Genomic DNA, 22,582 nt, shown 5'->3' with positions numbered 1-22,582 from the left:
GATGTGCGATAGATCGAAGAGAGGGGCATCTCGATAATCCGGAGTGTGAAGTTGGCGGCGAGTGCTGCAAACAAGGCGAACACCACTGGTAACTGCACAGCGAACGTAGAGCGAGCTAGGACAGTAAAATTAATACAAGAGTAGGTATATGCGCGATGCGGAGACGAGTGATAGCTGATAAGAGTTCGAAGGAAAAGTTCGATACGTAGTTTGGGCGAAAAATTAAGCTCCGCGATGGCGAGGCGAGTGGAAATTGAATGAAAAGGAGGGCTCGGGTATCGAGGCCCAATTTACGTGTATATACCGCGGTAAAAGTACTGAAATTTTACGACGATATATAAATAACTTATCGAAGGTGTACAGGCTAGGTTGATCGTGTACCGAACTAGGTAAACTGTGAAGTGAGATCATCGCCGAGCATTATGACGGATCAGTGTCCGTTTACAGTGTCAGACGTATTCTCAATGGTAATTCGTTTCTCGTCTGAACCTGACTTGGATTTTTACATGTGTCCACGTCCAGCGGTGCTCCAGGTTTTGGTTATAAATAGTCATCATCGGTGGGCGGGGAGTGAGTGAAGAAATTTGACAAACAATTGTAGAATAAATAAGAAGAGAAAAGAAACAAGCGGTGGAATAATAAATAATACAGGTGAAGAGAGAAAAAAGAATCTGAGGTGGTGTACACAATCCGAGCGTGCGCGGTGGGCGGTTCGTGCCGCGATTTCACTCCGAACTGTCAAACGAAGTACTGAAAATCAGCGACCATGAAGAAACAGTTTTTCAGGGTGAAACAGCTCGCCGATCAAACATTCTCGAGGTAAACACCCGTTAACCATTGTTAATCGGCGTTATTCATCGTTGGACGATAAACCATGACTTACGATGCGTAAACTTGACAGGTTATAAGCTGTACAAAACTTTTACGTTACTGTATTAAAAATAAAAACCGGATCACCTCAATCGTTCGAAATAATTTTACATCCCGTTGTTGATCTGCTTGACAATTACGTTCGATGACCTTCGTGGTACCCGCGTTTCACTTTCCTTGAATTTAATATTAAATTACGGTAAAATTGCTGCGAGAATTAAATAGGTTATTGAAATATTCATGTATGCAGCAGTCTTACACTTTTGCATGTTCCTACAGAACTATAGATTGTTGATTGTTTCTTTTTTTCCTTCTTTATCTACTGAAGCTTAGCAGATCCACATTCTTTTTATTTCAATCGATAAATACATATTTATTTTTTATTACTGTATGGATAATATTGAACTGGTGTCGAATTCGATTCAATTGAAGTGTCATAAGCTAATCTATAACAATGATTATCATATCTTCTTCTACGAAGAGATACAATTCCAATTTTGTTACCGAGAGATAAAAGAAGATATAGAAATTTCGCTTGCAATTGTTCTTCAACTTTGGAACAAAAGCTAATGTACTTATGCAAAAATATTCCACTTTGTATGATGATAAGAAATGAATGACAAAGGAACCATGGGATTTGTTGGCCAAATTTAAATTCCGCTATTCTGAAATTAAACTCATGGCTATGAAATTGGCGGAAAGTATCTTATTTTACACACATTGCTTATTCTCGTACCTTAAAAAATCGTAAACTAAGTTTATTTCAGGCTCGCTGTTTGAATATTCATTGAATTTTATTTGAAGTTTAATCAAATCGGATTTGTGCTTGTGCCGTAAAGGAAGTCCATAGCGTTATATCTCAAATGGGAAATCCGATGATGATACAACGCTACGAGTTCTCTTGTTTACAAAGTACAGATCACCAGGTTTTTAATCACTATTTGCTACAGGAATTTCCTGTAATTGATAAAAACAACTGCAAGCTGCTCGCAGAGCAAGTAGGAATTCCTTCACTGAATTCATTAACCATTAACATCGGTATCGTTACACTTTATTGAAATTAATCATTAGCATTTTTAAAGCCTGCAACTTCGTTAGTTATTGCAATCTTGAAAATATCGTCACCCAGTGCTCACTGATAAACCGCTACTTCCGTTAAATGTTAACGGTAAATGTGATTAAAGTCTCACAGACACCACAAAATATATGAGCTGGAAATCTAGGTGAAATATTATAAAATCTGATAATGTGTACAGCATAAAATGGTAACAACCCTGTTTGAGAAATGACATAATTCTTCCAGAGCTGGAAAGACAGAAGTATTGACCGATGATTTACAAAAGGCAGACAAACATGTGGATCAGATCAGAGCGGCGCTTACAGGACTTAGTAAACGGCTTGGAAATGCTCCGAGTCAAACGCTTGCCCAGGATCCGGCTCAGAAGGAAAAGCGATTGGTAAGATTGGGAAAAAGATTTACTATTTGATTTTTGACTGAGCATGTAAGTAAGCTCGTTTATCAATGATTAGTCATGACCAAATTTACAATAGAAATAAAAATTAGGCTTCACTAAATATGCTTATTATACCTTTCTTCAAACAAAGAGGTTGTCTGTGAATCACCATTCTATTTGCAAACATTATCAGGTAAACAAAGTACTAGAAACGCCGTGACATTGAGAATAGTATGTAACTTAGGGTTTCACTTTAAATTTGCGTATTCAGGAAATTTTCGGTTGTATTTACGGATGTGATTCAAAATTGTTTATCAGTAATTGTCCTTGGTCTTCGCAATCACAAAAACGACTACTTTTGTTTGAACCAATTAAACGTATTCATTACTCAGACTGTTTTGCCTATCGTTTACAATGTCTCATTTAATTACATGAAAGAATGTTTTGCTTCAAAGTTATTGTGCTGACCACACATAAGATATTGCAAGTAAATAAGCATGCCAGCTGCAGAAAATGTGTTTCAAGGAATTTATTACATAATTAATGTTGTTGTACAGTATGAAAGCTTTACACATACATTCATTCCAGCTTTAATTCTTTCTAAGGATATTTCAATTCTGTTAATATTTTTTTTAATTCTCTCTTCAATGTTCAGTGTTATCAACCCTTATACCTTGACTCAGTGTCTTTAAAATGCATTTTAGATAGCAGTTGCTTTGTTTTCTCAGAAATACTGCATTATATATAATGAGGAAGAGAGTCCGCAAGACAGCCATGCAAATAATATGTGTCCTATGACTAATTTGTTTTGCCGCATGATTGAAATACATTTTTCCCAATTATCTTGACTCAAGTACATGAATGTTGTTCAATCAAATTGTAAAAAGTATTTTGCTTTTTTTTTTCACCGAAATGCAATGAATTACTTTATAGAAAAAATGCCCAGAATACGTTCTTGGGCAAATGATGATAGAAAACGGATCGGATGATACTCTTCTCGGATCTACGTTATTGGAATGCGGGAAGGCGCAGATTGCACTAGCTCATGAAGCTGTGGATCACGAATCCAAAGTCGATCAATACGTAGCAACACCTTTACAACAGATTTTGGAAACAGATGTACCAAATATATTGAAACATAAACGAAATTTAGCTAGACTGACTTTAGATATGGACAGTGCAAGAACTCGCCATCAACAGGCGACCAAACACAGCGTAGGAAGTAAGTAACTTTCCCAAATAATTATGTAAATACTGTCAAGTTTCGGTTGTGTCACTGAGTGCCTACAATGATTTTATTTCTAACTCCTTCAGGCACTGGAGCAACAAAAGCTGACAGCTTAAGAGAAGAATTGGAAGAAGCTGAAGGGAAGGTGGAACAATGTCGCGATCAATTAGCGGCTGAAATGTTTCAGTTAATGTCACGGGAAACAGATTTAGCCCAAACCATTATTCAGTACGTAAAATTACAGAGAGCGTATCACGAGAGTGCCTTACATTGCCTGGAGGATATGATTCCTCAAGTGGAGAGCTACATAAGTAAATTATTACTACTAACTTTTGTCATCACTGAAATCTATGTTACAAATTTTTTATTTTCGCAGTCAACTACAGAATAAGTTACAGTGATTGAGAATATATTTATCAATACTTCTTTTCTGAGATACTAAGAATGACTTTCATCATTTGCACAGATGACAATGAAACGAAGCCGGTATACGGCTACCCGCTGGAAGAGCATTTGCGTGTGACAAATAGAAAAATAGCCCTACCTATTCAATTGTGCGTGTCCGCACTTTTAAGACTCGGTATGGAAGAAGAAGGCCTTTTTCGGATAGCCGGCGGTGCTTCTAAACTAAGAAGAATAAAACTGAGCTTTGACGCGTGTTGTCTGAGTTTGCCTACGGTCCTGGAATATCGGGATCCTCATGTGGTTGCTGGAGCTCTGAAATCATACCTACGAGAACTACCCGAACCTTTGCTCACCTATAAGTGAGTACATGCTTCAATATGAATGTCAATTGGTCAATGACTAGGTGGTCTAAAAATAGATTTTGTATCCACAAGCTCAGCGATCCATTAAGTGGCTTGTAGATTTTTCCGAAACTTTCATAAGATTCCAAAACATTATGTATTCTAACGTTTTATTCCAAATCTTGGTGCTACTGTGATTTTTTACAAGTTTGAAAATGTGTAATATGCAAACAGAGATGTGAATTTTTATATAGAATTTTGGAAAAAAAGTGCACACGTTTTTTGCGTGTGGAAAATCTTTACTTAAGTTTCTATAGGGAGAAGAGACACTGGCTTCTGACTATGTAATATACAATGGGACCTTTATTGGGCTTGTTGGCTACGTTGAACATTCAATTGGTTTGACCTCAGCAATGACTTCCACTGATTTAACTGCCAGCATTAGCCACGTATATTTGATGAAATAAACATGCAATAAAATCCAACATTTGCATACGCATCGTTTAATTCTATTATTCAAATTACTTAACTTATGTAGACAGAACCTTTAAACAGTTTAAAATGATACACGTATATCAACGTACTTGATTGTGCTGTTTTATTTCAAAGGAAATGATATATTTTTAATGCTTGTATTCTTGATCATCCAAAATTATAGTAATAAATATTCCATCAGATTATATCCTGAATGGATGGCAGCTGCCAAAGTTTCCCAAAATGATGCAAGACTGCGTGCTCTCTGGGAGGTCCTGTACAAGCTACCTCCAGCAAATTTTGAAAATTTGAGGTTCCTAATGAAGTTCTTATCTGTGCTTACTAAAAATCAGGATATCAACAAAATGACACCACAGAATATAGCCATTGTTATTGCTCCGAATTTAATTTGGAGCCCACAAGAAGATGGTAATACCATGGTGTAAGTAGATATTTTCAATCTATATTCGCCATGTCACAACATAGTAATAAATTTCAGCATGCCGACAAACTTGAACGCAATTGATTTACATATTTCCTTGTTTATTCCAATTTTAGAATGAACATGAGCACAGCGAACAACTCTAGTCTGATAGTAGATCAATTGGTAACATATTCCGACTGGTTCTTCCCTGGCGATATAGATTTTGATCGTGATTTAGACGTAAGTTTTCTTAATGGTTCGGAGACACAGGGTGTAGGGATGAGACGAGCAATTTCGAATAGCAGTCTCAGCGATCACGGCGGCAGTCCTCCACAAGGGAGTCCGAAACCTGCAACTCGTAGAAAAAATAAACCTGCTCCAACACCACCCAGCAGCACCCCTGATAAGCATGATAAACGATTTGATGAAAAATTACCAGCCACACCAGATAAACCACCAAGACCAATAGTAACTGCTACATTAAACAGGGCGACGTACAAGTCACACAAGCATGATAATGTGGACACTGCGCCTATTAATCATGATAACAAGTCTGAAAAAGTCGATAGGAATCTAGAAATTGATGTAAAACCTTTAGGATTTGAAATCATTAATAAAACAGATTTAGTTAAGGCTGATATCCAAGTTCAAGAGAAACAACCAGAACCTAAGTCACCTCCGACTGACGTGACAAAGAACAACGAAAGTAAAATTGAGCATGGGAAACAAGATACCAAACATCCTCCTCCCATCGGATTTGAAGCTCTGCATCAAAAGGATATCGAAAACAGTCAAAGTCGATTAATTTCGGATCTGGAACATACAGAAAGTATTACAAACAAGCATAAGCCTGTCCCTGCTGAAAAACCTTCACCTTCGACTCTCGAAAGGCGAAGAGTACCTGTTGCTGCTCCAAGGTCTTTATCGACTATTATCCATCCATCTTCAGGTTGGTAAACTGAGCTAGTTTTTCGAGTTAAACTTAACTTAGGATTGAATTTCCATAGAAATGTTGTTTACTTGCATCAACAATCACTGGCTACTTGTAACACTTGATTCATGAGGTGTTCTGATATTTTTGATATTAAGAATTTGACCTTCACTACTCTATTCTTCAATGCTAACAGATGATATCGTGGAGTTACGGAGAAAATCGGTAGACAACAATATAACGTCTATAAGTGTGAGCAGCGTCGAGAGAAGTGGTAAACCAGCTATTCCAGAACGTCCTGCTGGCCTAGTGCGACCGTCTAGTCTTATTAGACCTGCGCATCGTCAGAGCAATGAAAATCTGGATGTAGAGTCAGGAGTAAGTAAATATTGAGTAAAATATTGCAAGAATTGTTGAGCTTAGAATTTTGATTTGAATCGTAGTTTCTAACTCTATTCTGGTTTCTATCCATTTATAGAGATAATAGTTGTAGACCAATTTCGGGTTTCGTCCTTCTCTTTCTTTCCTTTTTATTTGTTGATTGTTGCACGTTCTTATTCTGGTTACAATGTATAAGTACCTCAAATGCAACCCTGGATTGTGTGTGATTCTATTATTCAGTATAACTCATTCCAGAGATATGTGTATTGGCTTGTAATTTATAACCGAATCAAAGATATTTACATAAATATTTTTATTTTTTAGTATGCTAAACCTTAGGCGGATAGAAGTATGTTATAATCGTGCTTCTTACAATTTTGATGAAAATAGTTTATATATATTAAATACTAAATATTTCAATACTTTTTAAATAGCAAAGTAACATGAAATTAGAAATATTCTATTATAATATTAATAAGCAGAATTGTTCTGTAACGATATAAATAAAACATGAAATATTCGCTTCAGCAAGAATTATTAATCATTTTATTCATCACTTATAAGTTACACATGATCAATTGGACAATTGGATACTATTATCCAATACTTGTGAGTCATGTTAATTTCAATTCAATTCTGCTGTAAGTGTTTGAAAACTTGTATCGCATAGATCTAACTTTATACATTCTAACAGTTATGAAAATACCCTAAACTTTGTTGTAGATAATTCTTATCTTAATCGACGTGAGATAAGCAAGCCTGATAAAGGTAAAAATAAAGAAGCAACTCTATTGGTGAATGCAAACGAAGGCTGCCAAATATTTATGTGTTTCACGAAATTCATCAGACTCCTGTGGAATGTTTTTGAAGGAACTAAGATCATATCATTAATATGGTTACTGGTCTTGGAAAGTGACTGTCCTGTTTGAATTAAGTTTAATACTTTACTGACTGCATGGTTTTTCCTCTGCCTGGTTTCTTCAAACTTATCCATAATTAATCATAGTTTAGTTACGCAAAGTAGATTATAATATGGTAGTTAATTTCTGTTGGAATATTAAGTAGCAGCGGAAAAAAAAGTTGTACTTTTCAATTCAGTGTCCAGGAAAGTAAATTGTTCATTATCTGGTAATTATGATATCTAAAATGGTAATATTTTGTTTTGAGTATGGTAGAGCACCGCTGTAAATATACTGTAAATATATATTTAGCTGCTTTTAGTGTATGTATCGGAGCAACGATAATCAATAATGTTGACTAAATGATTTTTTTCTCAATTTGTGCAGCCTTTGACATTGGAACGCACGCACATGTATTCGGTGGATAAGCAACAGGTTAGTATAATCCAAGTACGCGGGAACTTTGTAGGCGCGAACAATTCAGGTGACCACACATCCGGTTCCGGCCCAAATCTTCAGAGAAGTCCCAGCGTCGGAAGTAGGCCAGCATCGATGTCGTTGCCTGGTGAAAATAGACCTGAGAAACCGCCAAGGCCCGATATGCCAGAGCAGATAAGATCTCACAGCAGGACGAGATCGGAGGGAAACATAATTGATGTCCAAACACAAACGGAAACAGTTATTGTTCCTAAAACACCCCAGCACCCGCCTCCACCATCGCCCAGATTTCTCCAACGACCTCCAAGGCCACAACCACCGCCGCCCCCACCTCCAACAGTCAGGGCCAAGTCTGAGCATGAAAGTACCAATCTCTAGGTGAGAAGTTCATTTCTGTTACTTATCAGCGATTTCTGTTTGCTGTTACCTAGTAGCTATGATTTGATATAAATGTTTAAAAAATTTCAAATGATGCCAGAAGCGAGTTTTGTGCTATTTGGAGTAAAAACCTTTGTTGCTCATTAAATTTGTACAAATCTATCTATGCCGCAACTAAATAGTGATTGTGTAGTCTTTTGAAGATCCAGTCTTTTTGAATTATTATAATAAACTTTATGAAAGGCACGCTAGAAGCATAAGAATATTTTTTCACAGGTAAATTTGTGTGAGCTTAGATATTTTCAAAATTTTTAAAACCGAAATTCAAGTAGGTTTGAGTTGGTAAAACAATTCGCTTCAAATTAATTAATACATCTTACAGAGGGTCACAGTTTAATCTGATCGAGCTTATCAAAACGTGACACTCAGCCTGAAACTCATGTCTTTTGTTTAAAATACTTTACTTCGCACAAAGATCAGTATGCTTATACAATTAAAATACATCATTTTTATTTCTTTTTTTTTTTTGTTTTTTTTTTTTTTTATTTTCAATTCTCGCTATGGACCAAGCGAAAATTTAGCAAAAAAGTTTGTTTTTTTTCGTGTTTCTCTTCGATGTATGTTAATGATATTTGATAATCACATACCTAGTGAAGTTTTAAAAAGTAATTTTAAGGTTGCTTTATCTGATCATATTTCATTAATTTTTTTACATTGCTCTTTTTACACTAAATATACTACAGGGAGTAAAGAATGACAATTATCAGGTGCTAGAAAACTATATTCTTTTTGATCCCTAAAAGTGGTTCAATTACTCAATGATAATACTTACCAATGCATGAAATGTGATTTAGGCACAATATTTCTAACAAGTGACAACAAATGAATTAAAATTGATTTTCTTGGAACTTGTTATACTTGTGTTAGGCATAAAGTAATCACGTATCATTTGATTCGAGTTTATCTGAAACAGTTTCCTGAACTATTTGATGTTTTTTAGCGAAGACATTACGAATATTGTATAGTTAACATAAGATACCGCACGTATACGTGTTGAAACAGTATTGAAAACTTATATCCAATAGTATGAAATATGTATTGAGGATCATTAATTTTTCACTATAATAATTGGATTTTTGCCGAAAATTATATCGAGTTGATTAACATGGACTGTTATTTTGCATTTTATCAAATCATCTTCCTACTAGACGAATTCGTCGATTCATGTTTTGTTGGATAGTTTCAATGTAGGTAGGATAGAAATAGTAATCTACTCTGAAATCACACTAAGAATCCAACATGTGATAGAATTACTGTGGAAATTTAATTTTAAATCTATATCAAGGGACGTATATCGATACAATAGTTATATATTAAATGAACGAGTGCTAAGCATGAATAATAATTTTTATTGTTAGCAATGAACTGATTGAGGTTTAACGATAAAACGTACGAGTCAAAGGTTTTGATGATATATCATGAAGCAATGTGTACCTAATTCAGAACTAGTTGCACCTTCAAATTGATGCATTTATATAAAACAGTGAATAATATCCACTGGTCATAAATTGTTTTATACATACATACATACGTTATATTATACTATTGCATTAACTGCCTAATTGTACTTTTTAACATGGGCATCAATTAGGCAAATCTACATGGTAACGAAATTATTTCTAGTTATGTGTTATTAAATTTTTTAAAATAATATATTTTAAAGGTCTTACTATGATATAATCGTAATAAAATGACATAATTTTAGTGATTAATTTACAATCTTATATTGCTAATCGCTTAGGGCACTTTGTTTACAATAACGGCTTATTGACTGATTGAGTATGTCCTGTGGTTGTCTTCTGTCAGTAAAATTGAATTTAGTTTCATTAGATAATTACTTTTATTTCATAAGTATTAAACTAATTGGTTTCAATGGAAATTATTTGCTATAATTTATATAATATTGTTGAACTATTAAGAATATAGGATCAGCGTGCAATTTTAAAAGTCGATTCGTATTACTGATGTATAAAATTCTGTACTCTATTTATAATCATTTAAAAATGATTAAAAACGAAATTCGCGATTCATAAAAAGATTGTACAAGTCGCCGTAGTTGTGTGACTAAGAGAGTGGAGATGAAGCAAGGTCACAAAATTGTACTGTTTGATCAAGTATCCTTTTACCAGGGAACACAGGACGTTGATGGATAATATAATATCGTACCTCTTCTATTTTAATCGGTAATAATAATATGTGCTGATCGGTTGTTTTCTGTTTTACAAGTATGGGATAAATACCGATGGAACAAGTATCATGCCTAAAGAAAGCTTCGGCTGTGAGTATTTTGGAGCATAAAAGGATTTATTTGTACATAAATAAAGCATATCTCTACTCAAAATTCTAAAATTTGTTCAGCGGCATAATATCATTTTTAAGAACTTGCCTGCCATTTCCTGCAACCGCTTTTCACTAACTCAAACTTATCTCAATGTTTCCTGAGCGAAAATTTAAGATTTCAACTTATGTAAAGGCTTGAATAACAGAATCCATCAATTTCACATTATGATTTATTAACACAATGGATACAGACATAAAGTACAGAAAAGTTTACTACTTCAGTGTCAAAGCAAGGCCGCTATTTGTTCATCCGCTACATCTTTCGGGGTCATACCATCGTTGTCCTTTACACACTGAGCCCCAACAGACAAGAGATATTTTACTACTTCTGCATGACCGCAGGAAGCTGCGTAATGCAGGGCAGTTTGTCCCTCGTTATCTCGAGCGTTTACTTCGGCTCCGTTCTCGACAAGACATTTTATAGTCGGCATGTAGCCTCGATCAGATGCCCAGTGTATCGGTAACATTCCAGAGTCATCAGAAACATTTATAGATTTCCGGTCTCTGGCTATTATATCTCTAACCTTTTCTTCATCTCCGTCTTTAACCCAATCTAACAAAGTCTTGTCTATATCTCGAAGCTCTACATCTGTGTTGGGTAAACGACTAACTGTGACCCAAGCCTGGGATCCTAATCTAGCGTCTTTCTCCCATGTAGGATCCAACTTACCTACTGCTCGTATGTAACTTCCCATAGCAACTTCCTTGCCCATGTCACCCAGTGCTTTCCACGCCTCCCATTTATGTTTAGCTTGGGTTTGATACCAACTCGGTCGGGGTGTGTCGCATGGTCCTACAGTAGCTTGTTTATACAGACCATAAAAGCCTAAAAGCTGTCCGGAATCTAATTGTGACGCTAAAGATTGAAGGTGATCCGCAGCCCTATCGAATGTTTTGTCAAGCTGAGATATATCGGCGGACTCACTGTTAGCCATAATTGTTGTTTTTTTTTTATCAAGTTGAGCTTATCTCTAGTATACCTAATTTGATGGGGATAAAAATGCAATTCACTGTTGGAGCTGATTGGTACTATGGGGGTCTGAAAGGTATATCGGGTTTCCTTCTAGAAAGTGATGTGTCTTTTTGACTGCAACGTTCAGTTCTTTTGGACTACTAAACGTAACAAAGCCATAGCCTTTGCTCATTCCAGTCGTTCTGTCAAAAACAACATACGCGTTGGAGACAAAGCCAAACTGTGAAAAGTATTCTTTCAACTGCCTATGTGCTACAGTCCAGGGCAAGTTGCTTACGAACAATTTATGAGTTGACTCTGCAACTTTGGCTGCCATGACACGGTCTCTCAATAATTGTTTTATTCTACGAAGCTCGCCTGATGTCGAGTAAATGAATTGTATGATCTTGCATCAACTCCTGTATATTTATGCCAGAGTTAGCGCCGAGCCCAGCAAGAGGAATATGTGTACAGGTCAACCCCCACTTATTGAGTAAGTGTTCAATGGACCAGTCAGCACTACGCTCTTGATATGTGCACAAGAATCTTGCGTTTGAGTTTCTCTCTAATAGAAAGGCAACAGTTACAACAATGTCTTCGAAGACAGTTGGTTCGTAAAAGCAATCTGATCCCAGGATCAAGTCTAGAGGACCGATTGAAAATAATCCAGACAAGAAGAGGCCCCAAGTTACTCCAACTACTTTGACTTGCGACAAAACACCGTTCAGCTCACAACTACGCTTTATGTGCTGCAAACTCTTCGGTAGACTTGCAGAATCGCTGAGTGTTACCAGAGCGCCACACTTGCTCGCCACTATTCCAGGAAGCGCTGTACCAGAACCAAGCTCCAACACTCTCTTCCCAACCAAATCTCCACGGTGTTCCCACAAAAACCACGCCAGAACCGGAGCTGACGGCCAAGTATAGAAGCTGTAGCTTGCCTGCAGGAGCTAAATTTTAAGAAAAAAATACAAGTTGTTTGTGAAATTTTTGATCAAATAGACATTGTATTATCTTAATTTTAAGATACTAATTGTAAGTTAATTTAACAGAAGGTACGAATCATATTGTTTTGTTTCTACTAGGTTTACGTATGACTGTAGTTGAGAAGTATCTGTTACAAGAGAAGTTTTGCGAGAGAGAAAAATTCTGCTTTAGTGACAACATGAGTATCTGAACAATTTTAATTTTAAGACAAACGTAAACCAAAAAAAACGTACAATTACATAAAATAATGATTGAAGTCAGACTGTGCTGATTAACGTTGAACTCTAAAATATTTCAGTTGTCTTGCCGGAAAAAAGTTGCTGATTAGTTTCTATGTGACTGTCATCGTCATCGATGATCACGTATTAAACAAAAAAAAAAAAAAAAAGTTTCCTGTTGGGTAAATCTTTGTTCAGAATATGACCTCCTAGTAGAATTGAGGTTATGTTCATGTTATGGATGTTTAGCCGTTGCTGACTAACGACGGACGTATGTAGATGGTAAATAGATAATTCGAAATATGATACGCTTTGAAAATACGACAGTGAATGTGAAAAAAGGATGGTTGGGGTGAAAATGTGAAATTTTTGATGAGCTCACCAAAACGCGTAATACCGGTAGCAGTTTGTTGGAACATAAAATGGGCGATTTACCGAGATGGTAAATGATGAAAGTCGTATTGCTCACCTCGGGTATGTAAATCTCGAGTGATTCGTCGTCCTGATCAAGTTCCAAGTTCCGTCGAGATGTGAAAAAGAATTTTTTCACTTGCTCGGAGGCGACCCCATCGGACATTGGGCCTTGCGCGGAAGGACTTGAGTGAAACCAAAAACTTTCTTCTAATCCCGGCATAACTATCGATGTAATGAGGTGTATTAAATATTCTTTGTATTTATCATAATTACTTAATCACACGACGATCTTCTGCTTGGAAATATTTCAACACCGCGATCAGTTATGTTCTGATAAAAAATTAGCTTTTATGTTGTTGCTCGTATTGTTCGTGGTTTCGTCATGCGCAAATCTGAGTTTAAAAAAGGGTTCTTGATTAAAAATGGAGGAGGTTGGCGCAGAGAAATGTCTGTCAAGGAGACGTTCCGTCACCGTTAAACCATTTCGTGCTAAGGACGAGCGTGTCGCGACTTTGAAGAAGGTACAGTTCACCCGAAATCAACATCAACAATCAATTGTCACATCTCCAATTCCCCTAATTTCGCAACGTGCCTCGGGTCAATCGGGCTAATCTTACTTTTCACTTTTTATTATAGCTTATTTCTTATCGTAAACAAATATTGGTGTGTATACTCGGCTCTTGACTAACCCTTGTTTATTTTCAGGTCGCCTCTATACTGCAGAAGTCGGAAACTGATCGGACTCACGAGGAAAAGGACATTTTACTATCCTGTGGAGATGTCGTCAAAGAGGTTAACCTCAGGTATGTATACATACCTGCATGGCCATCTTGTAATACGACAATTATCTCGTATTTTGACAATCATCTACCGAATTCCCGTCGAGTGTCATCTTCCTTTACATCAGTTTTAGCGTAGTTTGATTCTCGCTTGTTTCATACGCACAATTCTTATTCACTTAATTCAAATCTGTGATGAAAAACACAAAGCATATCTTTTCAGGGACCATGGAATATTATCAGTACCAAGTTACTCGTATCATGTATTGAAATTATTCTTTTCTACCTTGACAACAATGAAAATTTTTTTCTTGCAATTCAATGACAACAAAACATCCTGTTCTAGATTCCTTATGACTATTGTGCAGCCTGGAATAAAGTTCTTAAATATCGAGAATATTGACGTGGCTGCTACTTTTTTGATGTTACTTAATTGTATGAAAGCTTATAGCATGCTGAATTTATACTAAAACAGGCAAGAAAAGAGGGACAGAGTAAAGGCGAGATTAGAAGAAGTGGAAGATGCTCCAGAAATATTGGAAGAAAAATGTATGCGGCTTGCAGCAGCACTTAGTCGAGCTACCTCGCTTGCGGTTTACACAGGAGCTGGCATCAGCACGGCTGCCTCCATTCCAGATTACAGAGGAACCAATGGTGTTTGGACAAGATTACAACAAGGAAAAGACATTGGGTGAGTTGAATGAAATTTATGAAAAAGCACAGTGCACGGAGTTTCATGATTTTGCTCTGATTTATTCATGTAAATGAAAAAGTTGTTTACTTTATACATTATTTTTTCTTTTAAATTATAATAAATGAGCATTTTCCATGGAAACGTGTAGTTGAAATGAGAACATAGTCATTTCCATGTTGTTTTACAAACTTCGAAGTTATTTAGACTGTCATTAAGACATTTTCAACTCAGAAGTAAATCATTTATTTCTATACAGAAATCATGATCTCAGTCAGGCGGAACCCACCATAACGCATATGGCTCTGTATGCTCTCTACAAGGCACGAGTATTGAAACATATCGTATCCCAAAACTGTGATGGATTGCATTTGCGGAGTGGTATTCCTCGCACGCTATTATCAGAGGTTCACGGAGACATGTATATTGAGGTTTGTAGAACGTGTAAGCCGAACCGAGAGTACTGGAGGCTTTTCGACGTAACTGAAAAAACTGCGAGGTATTCTCATGGGACAGGTAGAACATGCCACAAGTGTAATTCTGTCTTACAAGATTCAATAGTGCATTTTGGCGAGCGGGGTAACTTGTCGTGGCCTATAAATTGGAACGGAGCAAGCAGAGCAGCGAAACAAGCCGATATTATTTTGTGTTTGGGCTCGAGTTTGAAGGTCCTGAAGAAGTACCCATGGCTTTGGCAGATGGACAGACCAGTGAACAAGCGACCTGCCTTGTATATTGTCAATCTTCAATGGACGCCCAAGGACGAAAATGCGGTCTTGAAAATAAATGGAAGGTGTGACGAAGTAATGAAGAGAGTAATGACCCACTTGGGGCTCGAAATAGCACAGTATAACAGAGCCAAAGACCCAATCTTTCACCACGCTATAAGACTTCAAGCGATCGAACAATCGACAACGTCACAGCCATGCCTCGAGGAACCTGCAACCTTAGTCGAAAGCGATTCGAAAAACTGTATTGACGTTAATCAAAAATCGGTAAAAGAGGAAGACGGAGACGATGAAACTATGCCAAAAACTGAAGAAGACTGCAATTCACAAATCACTACATCAGAGCCGATGACGGCTTATCCCGCCCCATACTTCACAGCCCTACCATTTCTTTCCATGGGCTTGCCTTTCCCTCCTATGTACATGTACCCACATTTAACGCCGTTTTTTTACTACCCATTTATTCAAGTACCGCCACTCATGATCGAATCACCAAAACCAAAACCTGCCTGTTCGTTTTGTATGGAAAACGAGGGGTCCTTAACTTGCCTATTTTATCCACGAGACGGGGACGATCCTGTCTCTACGGACCTCTCAGCGACTGATAATACAGAGTCTGAAATTGATTCCAATCCAGAACCAATTCAGGAAAACGAATCTTTAGTATTAGACCCCACAACGCCGATAATACAATCGGCTAAAAACCCCGGCTGGTTTGGCAAGGGATATCGCAAAGGTATGAGAAAAAAACGGTAGCATCTGCTGTTGCCATATAAAAAGTGTACGTGTCGTGCGAGTATGGATATTGTTCCTGTGTTACGTCGACTTGATATATGCTGTGAAAGAAAAATTAATAAATTAAAAAGTATGACGCAAGAATTATTAAATTACACATTACGACAAGCAAAGAACAAAAGGTCGAATAATAAAACGATGTAATATTTCAAATCAGTTGCACCCACATAACGTTTTACGTTCACCCAGGTCAAAATAGTGTTATTCAACGAGGAAACCCATGAGAAAAACCAAAATATTCTTATTCATTTCTTGCTGCAATATTTCTATCTTAAAAAATAGGACTGAAATTAGCTACGTAAACATAATGAAACATCAGGGAAAAAATCATTATTGCACAATTTCAGAATAACTTTCAAGGAGTCGGCTTTTCAAAATAAGAGTATGTTTTGTTTATCATGGTTTACTAAATTTCAAACATTCCTAAAGGTGCAAAGAAACGATTTTTCCCGAACATGCATCATTACAGTAACGTTCCTAACTTCATCTTCATCTTAAAAATGCTAATTCACGTGTGATGATTAAATTATAAAATTAAAAATTTTTTTTCGTACTTTTTTTTCTTTACAATCATAACGCCACTGGCACTATCAGAGTGAATTCTGCTTCCAATTATAATACTTGCTACGTTAGATAAGTTTGTAGATATGTTAGTTGAACGATAATGATGAAATAGTTATTCTTACCCACTACCATAGTCCATAACATGTACTCAATAACCACTAATGAGCCTTTTAGGTTCGATAAATATTTTCTGGCTTAGCATTTTAGCATTCTGCAATGTCTGTTCAATGGCTACCTCAGTTTAAAGATTCACATCTTCCTTTGTTTCTTCATATATAGTGAATTAAGCAATAAAGGTAAATTTGAGAAGTGTTCAATTGCTCCTGTGCGTGTTGAATAAAATTCACACTATCTACGGATGATAAATGTTTAATCAATAGCTTCCTACTGCATACATATGATATATTAATTGAATCGGTGTGGTGAATTCACATACTCAATAACTGTTTATGATTAAAATTGAACAAACCTATAACCGACTGGTACGCCATAGCTCGTTTTTTTATTTCCGTGTTGCATTTGTATAGTATAACTTCTTGCATTATGCTTTTCTGTTAAAGTGACTATATATTACTATTATTGTAACTATTATTGTGACTCTAGCTTTAGCGTTATTTTATACTTATAAGTATTATCATTTATTATTTATTCAGACTAGCTCTGTTTCAAGAGTTTAAAAATATTAAAAAGTGGAAGAGAGAGAAGAGAAAAGATATTATTGTGAAGCAATAATCCGACTGTGAAATTAAACACACTCCCTGGGAATTATTATGCAATTATTCGAGCTGTTCCAATAACATAATACCAACTGATTAGAATCAATCCAATTGACAATTGGAACGTTCGAATCACGTTACTATATGGAATCATATTACAATCTCGTACGACATTTTCTTACTTCCTGTTTTTTTTTTTTCCCCAATTTAATCATTTTTATTCTTTTTTTTCTCAGCCTAGAGCTTGACGTTTTACCATTATTTTTTATTATCGCTTGTTCCGTACGTTGTGGTTACAGGAAACGCTGTCGGCAACCAGTTTGTAATATTGAATCTTTGGTATCAATAAAACCTGCTTATAACGTGCGTTTGTCCTCTGTAATGCTTTGTCATTTCTAACAATAAAGTCCTGCAAATCACAGCAGTGACCTACATTCTAGAATAATCTGTATACAAGGAGGATTAAGTTGTCTAGCTATAGGTGCAACGATTTCCTGCCGACATTCTTGGATCCTATTTCGGAGTTGAAAAGTACTTTTTTTCCATCAATTTTTTTTCTTGGCAGACATCACAGAGGAAAGTAAAACGTGTTCAGAATCATTCAAATTGATTACCTGCAACTTATGTACGTATCGCTCGACCGATTCTCATCTGAATATGGTGTTTTAGAAAAAGAAACTGGTTTTTTGATTAAATGTTATTGGGACGATGCCAAAGGTGGAATGGAGAACTAGTAATATAATCTAAAATTCAACTAACGAACGACGCGAACGATGCCATGGCCAGTATAAATCCTGCTGCTATTTAATACACCCTATTGCACAGAATGCCATAAAAGGCCAATGACCTTTTAAGAAACCACTTGTGCATGGCATAACTAAAAAATAAAAAAAAAAAATGTAAGTCGAAGGAAACTACCCGTTACATTTCGCGTAAAATGCCACTGTGCGGCATCCGCGATTCAACTGTCATTCTTCTTGATCTTGGAGGGGAAAGAATAGTATATTATTTCTCAAGGGAATAAAGTCGAAGATTATTCCCGCGAGTGGGTTAACTATGATCAAATTCTCTAAGTACTAATTTTTTCTCATAGATGAGGGAAAAAAAGAAAGAGGGAATAATATGCCACTTTCGTCCCGCTTTTCACGTAAAAATAAAAGTGAACATTATATGTTTGAGTCGAGAATAAATAATGATAGATCATCTTCACCGCAGTTTGACCTATGAAAAATGCAGTTACAACGTAACTTGCGAGAGAAAATAATACGTCGTCCAGCAATCCCAGGTTCAGTAATTTCAGAGAGTTATTCGTGAAGTTATGGTATTTTCGAACGAAGCCTGCCCGCGCGTATTGTGAGCTATTGAAATAACTTACAGTGAACTCACTGCAGCATCAATAAAACAGTGGAGGAAGAATAGGACGATAGATTCGTATAGGAGGAAGCAAAGAAGAAGTTTTATGCGGTATAAAGAAGAAGCGGGGAGCGACGGGATCGATTGGTCGGCTCATATACGCAGCCCAGCCAAGAAGAGGGCAATTCGTTCCAGGCTCTTTGTCACTTGACGTCAGATCCACAACCTTTACGATAACAGCTGTAATCCGAAGTTTTGGAACGGTTCGGCGCATACGTACGATGCCGATCCGCGAGTCGCGGACTAGACTGGCAGCCCCGAGGAGCAATCGATATCGTAACGGGGGGTGGAGGTGGAGGGGCGATGACGCCGTCGGCGTCGACGTCGACGACACTCGTGCTAAGAGCCGCACCGTCCTGGCGCTACACGCGTCGGCCGAGTGCCGGGGCCGTATACCAGGAGCTGCTGAAAGTATAGTACCAGAGACTAATCGTAAAGAGGATATTGTAAAATCCGTCGGGAAGAGACCAGGTTGGGTCTCTCGCGACAGCTACTGCGGTTGTGCAGGCGTAAGTTCGTTAATCGGGATCGGCCTACGGTCCGCCTGTACTCCAGGTGTAAACACAGACGATATAGCGACGCTGCACTCCGTACACCGATGTGATTATACCTATGTATAATCTATAATCGACGCGGTCGGAGGAAATAAGAAGCCGAAAGTAAACTTTCTCAAGACCTAAAAGTTAAAATCGGAACGTCTCGAGTGCGGGAGAGGCGCGTCAAGTACGTCTGGTGGAAGTCTGCCGAACGGACGGACGACTCGAATCGCTCGAGACGACGCCTCGCGTCCTGAAACGGCGACGATACGCCCGCCGACTGCAGGCAGCAGGCCGAAGGGCCAGATGACCCTAGCGGTATCGGCTGAGAGGAGCAGTACTCTTCGGGACGGACTTATAAATAGTGGTGAGTCCAGAGCGTAGTTGACTGACTGACAATGAGTCGTGCAGGAAGCGAGCGTGCGGATGGATGGATGGATGCGAGGGTGGAAGAGAGGGATGCCGAGAAGACCAACACGGCTGGAAAACTCGCGGGTCTGTTGCCATGGCGACCCCCCTGCGATCACCCTGCTTCAACACCGGTTCTCTGCAATCCTCTACTTGACTCTATAGCCTGCGTACCACTACCAACACTCTCTCGCGCCGCGGGTCGCTGCTACCTATACCCATCGTTTCGCAGTAGGGAAACCCGTTCCGAGGATTTCGTATACCCGGAACGGGAGGTGCCGTTTCGACACTAATTACGCCAACGCCTCCGCGTCGTTGCACTACTTCTTCAACTCTCTAGACTATGGATGGAAGAGCGTATAAACGTCAAACTGCACCGATCATACCGCGTAGTCTGACAAATCACCGAAATTCATTAACTACTTTTGTGTCGTTGTTTATTTGTACCGACGATTGGTCCTTCGAGCATTTGTAATGTGCATATGCACGCATATAATTTTCCGTCGTAAAATTCGGTTCTTTGCTATGAAAAAACGCAGATTTTACTTTACTTGGCGGAAAATATATTCATAAAAATTCTATCCATGTCTTATATCCGAAAAGGGTAATTAAAAAATCACTGTTACATTTCCATGGAGACTTAGTATAGAGGAGACATGCGTTACGGTGTAACGATGTACTCGAGAAGAGCCTATGGAAACCGTACAAGATTGTCGATTGAAATTGAAATTTCTTCAGATATATGGCGGAATTTTTGGTCTCGGTATAACTGGACACCCTGTGCATCGCTCAGAGTATACGACGAACGTATTCGGTCGCTGATGTGTTGGAAGCACAGCACGCGCGGGCTGACGGATTTTTGAAAGAATCGGAGTCGAGGCATGAAAAGAAACAAATCTCGGTTCCCTCTCGTCTGAGAGAGTGAGAGTAGTAGCGTAGCATTTGCAACCCGATATTCGAACGAAACCATTGAAATGCGTATGCCCATAAACCATTTATACTCTCAAAACTGAGAAACGTCGCCTAATCCGTTCCGTGGTGCCGCATGTTTTTCCTTTTGCTCTCCGCGTCTATACTCTCTCCTTTTCTTTTTCGTTTTCTCGTTCTCGTTCTCTCCTCCCCTTTGTATTTATTGAAATGTGCACGCATTCAATTTCTACCCAACTGCATTATACACGCTCCTACTTTGTTCACACAACATACGGATATTGTTGCGTGCACGCGTTTTCTGAAAATCGTCTATTGCAAGATGTAGGTACGCGGAACGGGGGAAAATCTCTTGAACCCGTCCTCCGCGTTCCAAAGATCGTTTCAGAACGGATATATACGGCATACAGACGACGTGCAATTGCAGCTTTAACCTCGCCTTGTTGTTTTTATTCCACTGCAGTTTGCTGTGCCCGCTGTACTTTCTCCTCAACCGTACAACTACAGTATACGTATGTATTCATTTTACGATTCGGTGCAGCGATTGGCACGGCAAACTGTACCGCTGTAGTTATTATACCGCGTACAAAAGTAACCTCCCGTCATTTCTTTTACATTAATTGTCCATTACCCTGACCAGTCGTGCCAGTTTCTACGCCAATGGGGCGCGGGCGCGCGTTTCAGAATCGCTCTATTTTTATTTTACTCCATTGTTTCCTTCCTTTCTGACCTTTTTCTACTTCTTTTTTACAAAATTCTTAACGATCATGGAACGAAGGTAAACCCGCATGACTCGATATTGCCCAGTGCGTTCTAGTTTCGTTTCTGCCACCCTGCGGGACTTTCGCTTTATCAATGTCATCCCCTCATTCTATAGGTAGCTGCTCGCTGCACGCTCGACTTATGACCTATCAGTCCGCCTTAAGCCCGTATCGTAGACCCCGCTAGTCTAGCCGACAATTAATTCCACGCGAACGAACGTGTGAGAAAAAATTCACTCGCCGGTGAAATTTTGCTCTGGTATCCCGTCGCAATTAGCTATGCTCGTTTGACGTCGTGTTGAAGTTAGTAAAGTTATCGGAACCATTCGCGCTGAGGAAAACCGTTATCTCGCAATTTTCGAATTGTTTGAAATTCAGTAAACCGTAATAAAACGAAATATGTCAATATTGTGCAATTCTAGTTTCTTCAAAATCATTGTAAAAATTGAATGAGAAAATAGTGATTTTTTCTTAATATTTCTTTACGATAACGTTACTAACTTCAATCTCATCATGTTACTTCAAGCATCAACGTGTTGTAACAATTTCATAGCTCGCTTGGAAATGAATTGGAAATTAACGATCTTTAACTGACAAAACCCGCCTGTCCAACTTTAGTGAATATGAATGTCTAATTGAAAATTTGAATTTGTTAACGTAGAACGGTATTCGCAGCCCCTTCTCGATTTCACAATAGAATGACGACAACGCATATTATAGTACCACATATGCATGTGTGTGTGCGTGCGTGTGATATCATTTCAACGCGCTCTTGGGTAATTGATGTTAATTAGTTCTATTGTGTTTTACCCGCCGTTACGCATATATGCTGTACATCTTATTTGGTTTAATACGGTTGAGAATTGGTTATTTCGAGTCCTGCAGACTTCTAAGTGTCTAAATGCCCGCATTCTGTTTTACGACTTTAACACACACACACACGCGCGCAAATTATACATCGTGCATGTTTTATTCGTCAAACAGGTACGGTCATCGCCGATGGAAAACTGTACCAGCATAACAATTGATGAAATGAACATAAAACTACGAGGAACGTCATCACGTTTGTT

General features: G+C 37.9%; 6 protein-coding genes across 11 annotated transcripts in view; 3 read left to right on the top strand and 3 right to left on the bottom strand.

Annotated features, from left to right (window-relative positions):
* The window catches only part of LOC107218147 (rho GTPase-activating protein 44), a 79,769-nt gene extending 69,137 nt beyond the window's left edge, over positions 1 to 10,632 (top strand). Inside the window, exons 1-9 of one of the 5 annotated variants that reach the window (XM_015655922.2) lie at positions 56 to 819; positions 2,174 to 2,327; positions 3,258 to 3,546; positions 3,639 to 3,863; positions 4,019 to 4,316; positions 4,975 to 5,214; positions 5,331 to 6,145; positions 6,324 to 6,505; positions 7,795 to 10,632. In XM_015655922.2, coding sequence (XP_015511408.1) covers positions 767 to 819; positions 2,174 to 2,327; positions 3,258 to 3,546; positions 3,639 to 3,863; positions 4,019 to 4,316; positions 4,975 to 5,214; positions 5,331 to 6,145; positions 6,324 to 6,505; positions 7,795 to 8,223 — 2,685 coding nt within the window. In that variant the 5' untranslated portion in view covers positions 56 to 766 and the 3' untranslated portion in view covers positions 8,224 to 10,632. Of the gene's footprint in view, positions 1 to 55; positions 820 to 1,950; positions 2,094 to 2,173; positions 2,328 to 3,257; positions 3,547 to 3,638; positions 3,864 to 4,018; positions 4,317 to 4,974; positions 5,215 to 5,330; positions 6,146 to 6,323; positions 6,506 to 6,832; positions 6,971 to 7,231; positions 7,732 to 7,794 lie in introns of those variants that run through there. The other 4 variants (XM_046731566.1, XM_046731567.1, XM_046731564.1 and 1 more) reach the window with 4 other exon arrangements.
* A 143-nt stretch (positions 10,633 to 10,775) lies between these two features.
* Positions 10,776 to 11,700, bottom strand: LOC107218140 (acyl-CoA-binding domain-containing protein 6). The gene has a single exon (XM_015655911.2). It carries the CDS (start codon positions 11,556 to 11,558, stop codon positions 10,848 to 10,850), a length of 711 nt encoding a protein of 236 aa, XP_015511397.1. The 5' UTR covers positions 11,559 to 11,700; the 3' UTR covers positions 10,776 to 10,847.
* On the bottom strand, positions 11,493 to 11,912 carry LOC107218141 (SRA stem-loop-interacting RNA-binding protein, mitochondrial-like). Its single transcript, XM_015655912.2, has one exon. It carries the CDS (start codon positions 11,910 to 11,912, stop codon positions 11,631 to 11,633), a length of 282 nt encoding a protein of 93 aa, XP_015511398.1. The 3' UTR covers positions 11,493 to 11,630.
* A 28-nt stretch (positions 11,913 to 11,940) lies between these two features.
* LOC107218139 (probable methyltransferase-like protein 23) lies at positions 11,941 to 13,451 on the bottom strand. Of its 2 annotated transcripts, none has more exons than XM_046731568.1 (2): positions 13,163 to 13,451; positions 11,941 to 12,525 (listed from the first exon to the last, which is right to left on the bottom strand). In XM_046731568.1, the coding sequence occupies exons 1-2, from the start codon at positions 13,412 to 13,414 to the stop codon at positions 11,941 to 11,943; spliced, it is 837 nt and encodes a 278-aa protein (XP_046587524.1). In that variant the 5' UTR covers positions 13,415 to 13,451. The 2 variants fall into 2 exon arrangements, with proteins under 2 accessions (XP_046587524.1, XP_015511396.1); XM_015655910.2 differs by having other exon boundaries at positions 13,250 to 13,451.
* Positions 13,452 to 13,583: 132 nt separating this feature from the next.
* On the top strand, positions 13,584 to 17,833 carry LOC107218142 (NAD-dependent protein deacetylase sirtuin-7). Its single transcript, XM_015655913.2, has 4 exons — positions 13,584 to 13,715; positions 13,900 to 13,997; positions 14,449 to 14,664; positions 14,924 to 17,833. Exons 1-4 carry the CDS (start codon positions 13,617 to 13,619, stop codon positions 16,146 to 16,148), a joined length of 1,638 nt encoding a protein of 545 aa, XP_015511399.1. The 5' UTR covers positions 13,584 to 13,616; the 3' UTR covers positions 16,149 to 17,833.
* Positions 17,834 to 19,707: 1,874 nt separating this feature from the next.
* The window catches only part of LOC107218138 (caskin-1), a 53,560-nt gene continuing 50,685 nt past the window's right edge, over positions 19,708 to 22,582 (top strand). Inside the window, exon 1 of the mRNA XM_046730939.1 lies at positions 19,708 to 19,783. Within this exon, the coding sequence (XP_046586895.1) occupies positions 19,723 to 19,783 (61 nt within the window). The 5' untranslated portion in view covers positions 19,708 to 19,722. The remainder of the gene's footprint in view (positions 19,784 to 22,582) is intronic.

This window comes from Neodiprion lecontei, chromosome 2, assembly GCF_021901455.1.
Source record: "Neodiprion lecontei isolate iyNeoLeco1 chromosome 2, iyNeoLeco1.1, whole genome shotgun sequence".
Taxonomy (NCBI): Eukaryota; Metazoa; Arthropoda; class Insecta; order Hymenoptera; family Diprionidae; genus Neodiprion; species Neodiprion lecontei.
Note: the sequence above shows the minus strand (reverse complement) of the source record. Positions and strands in the feature narration are given on the sequence as shown.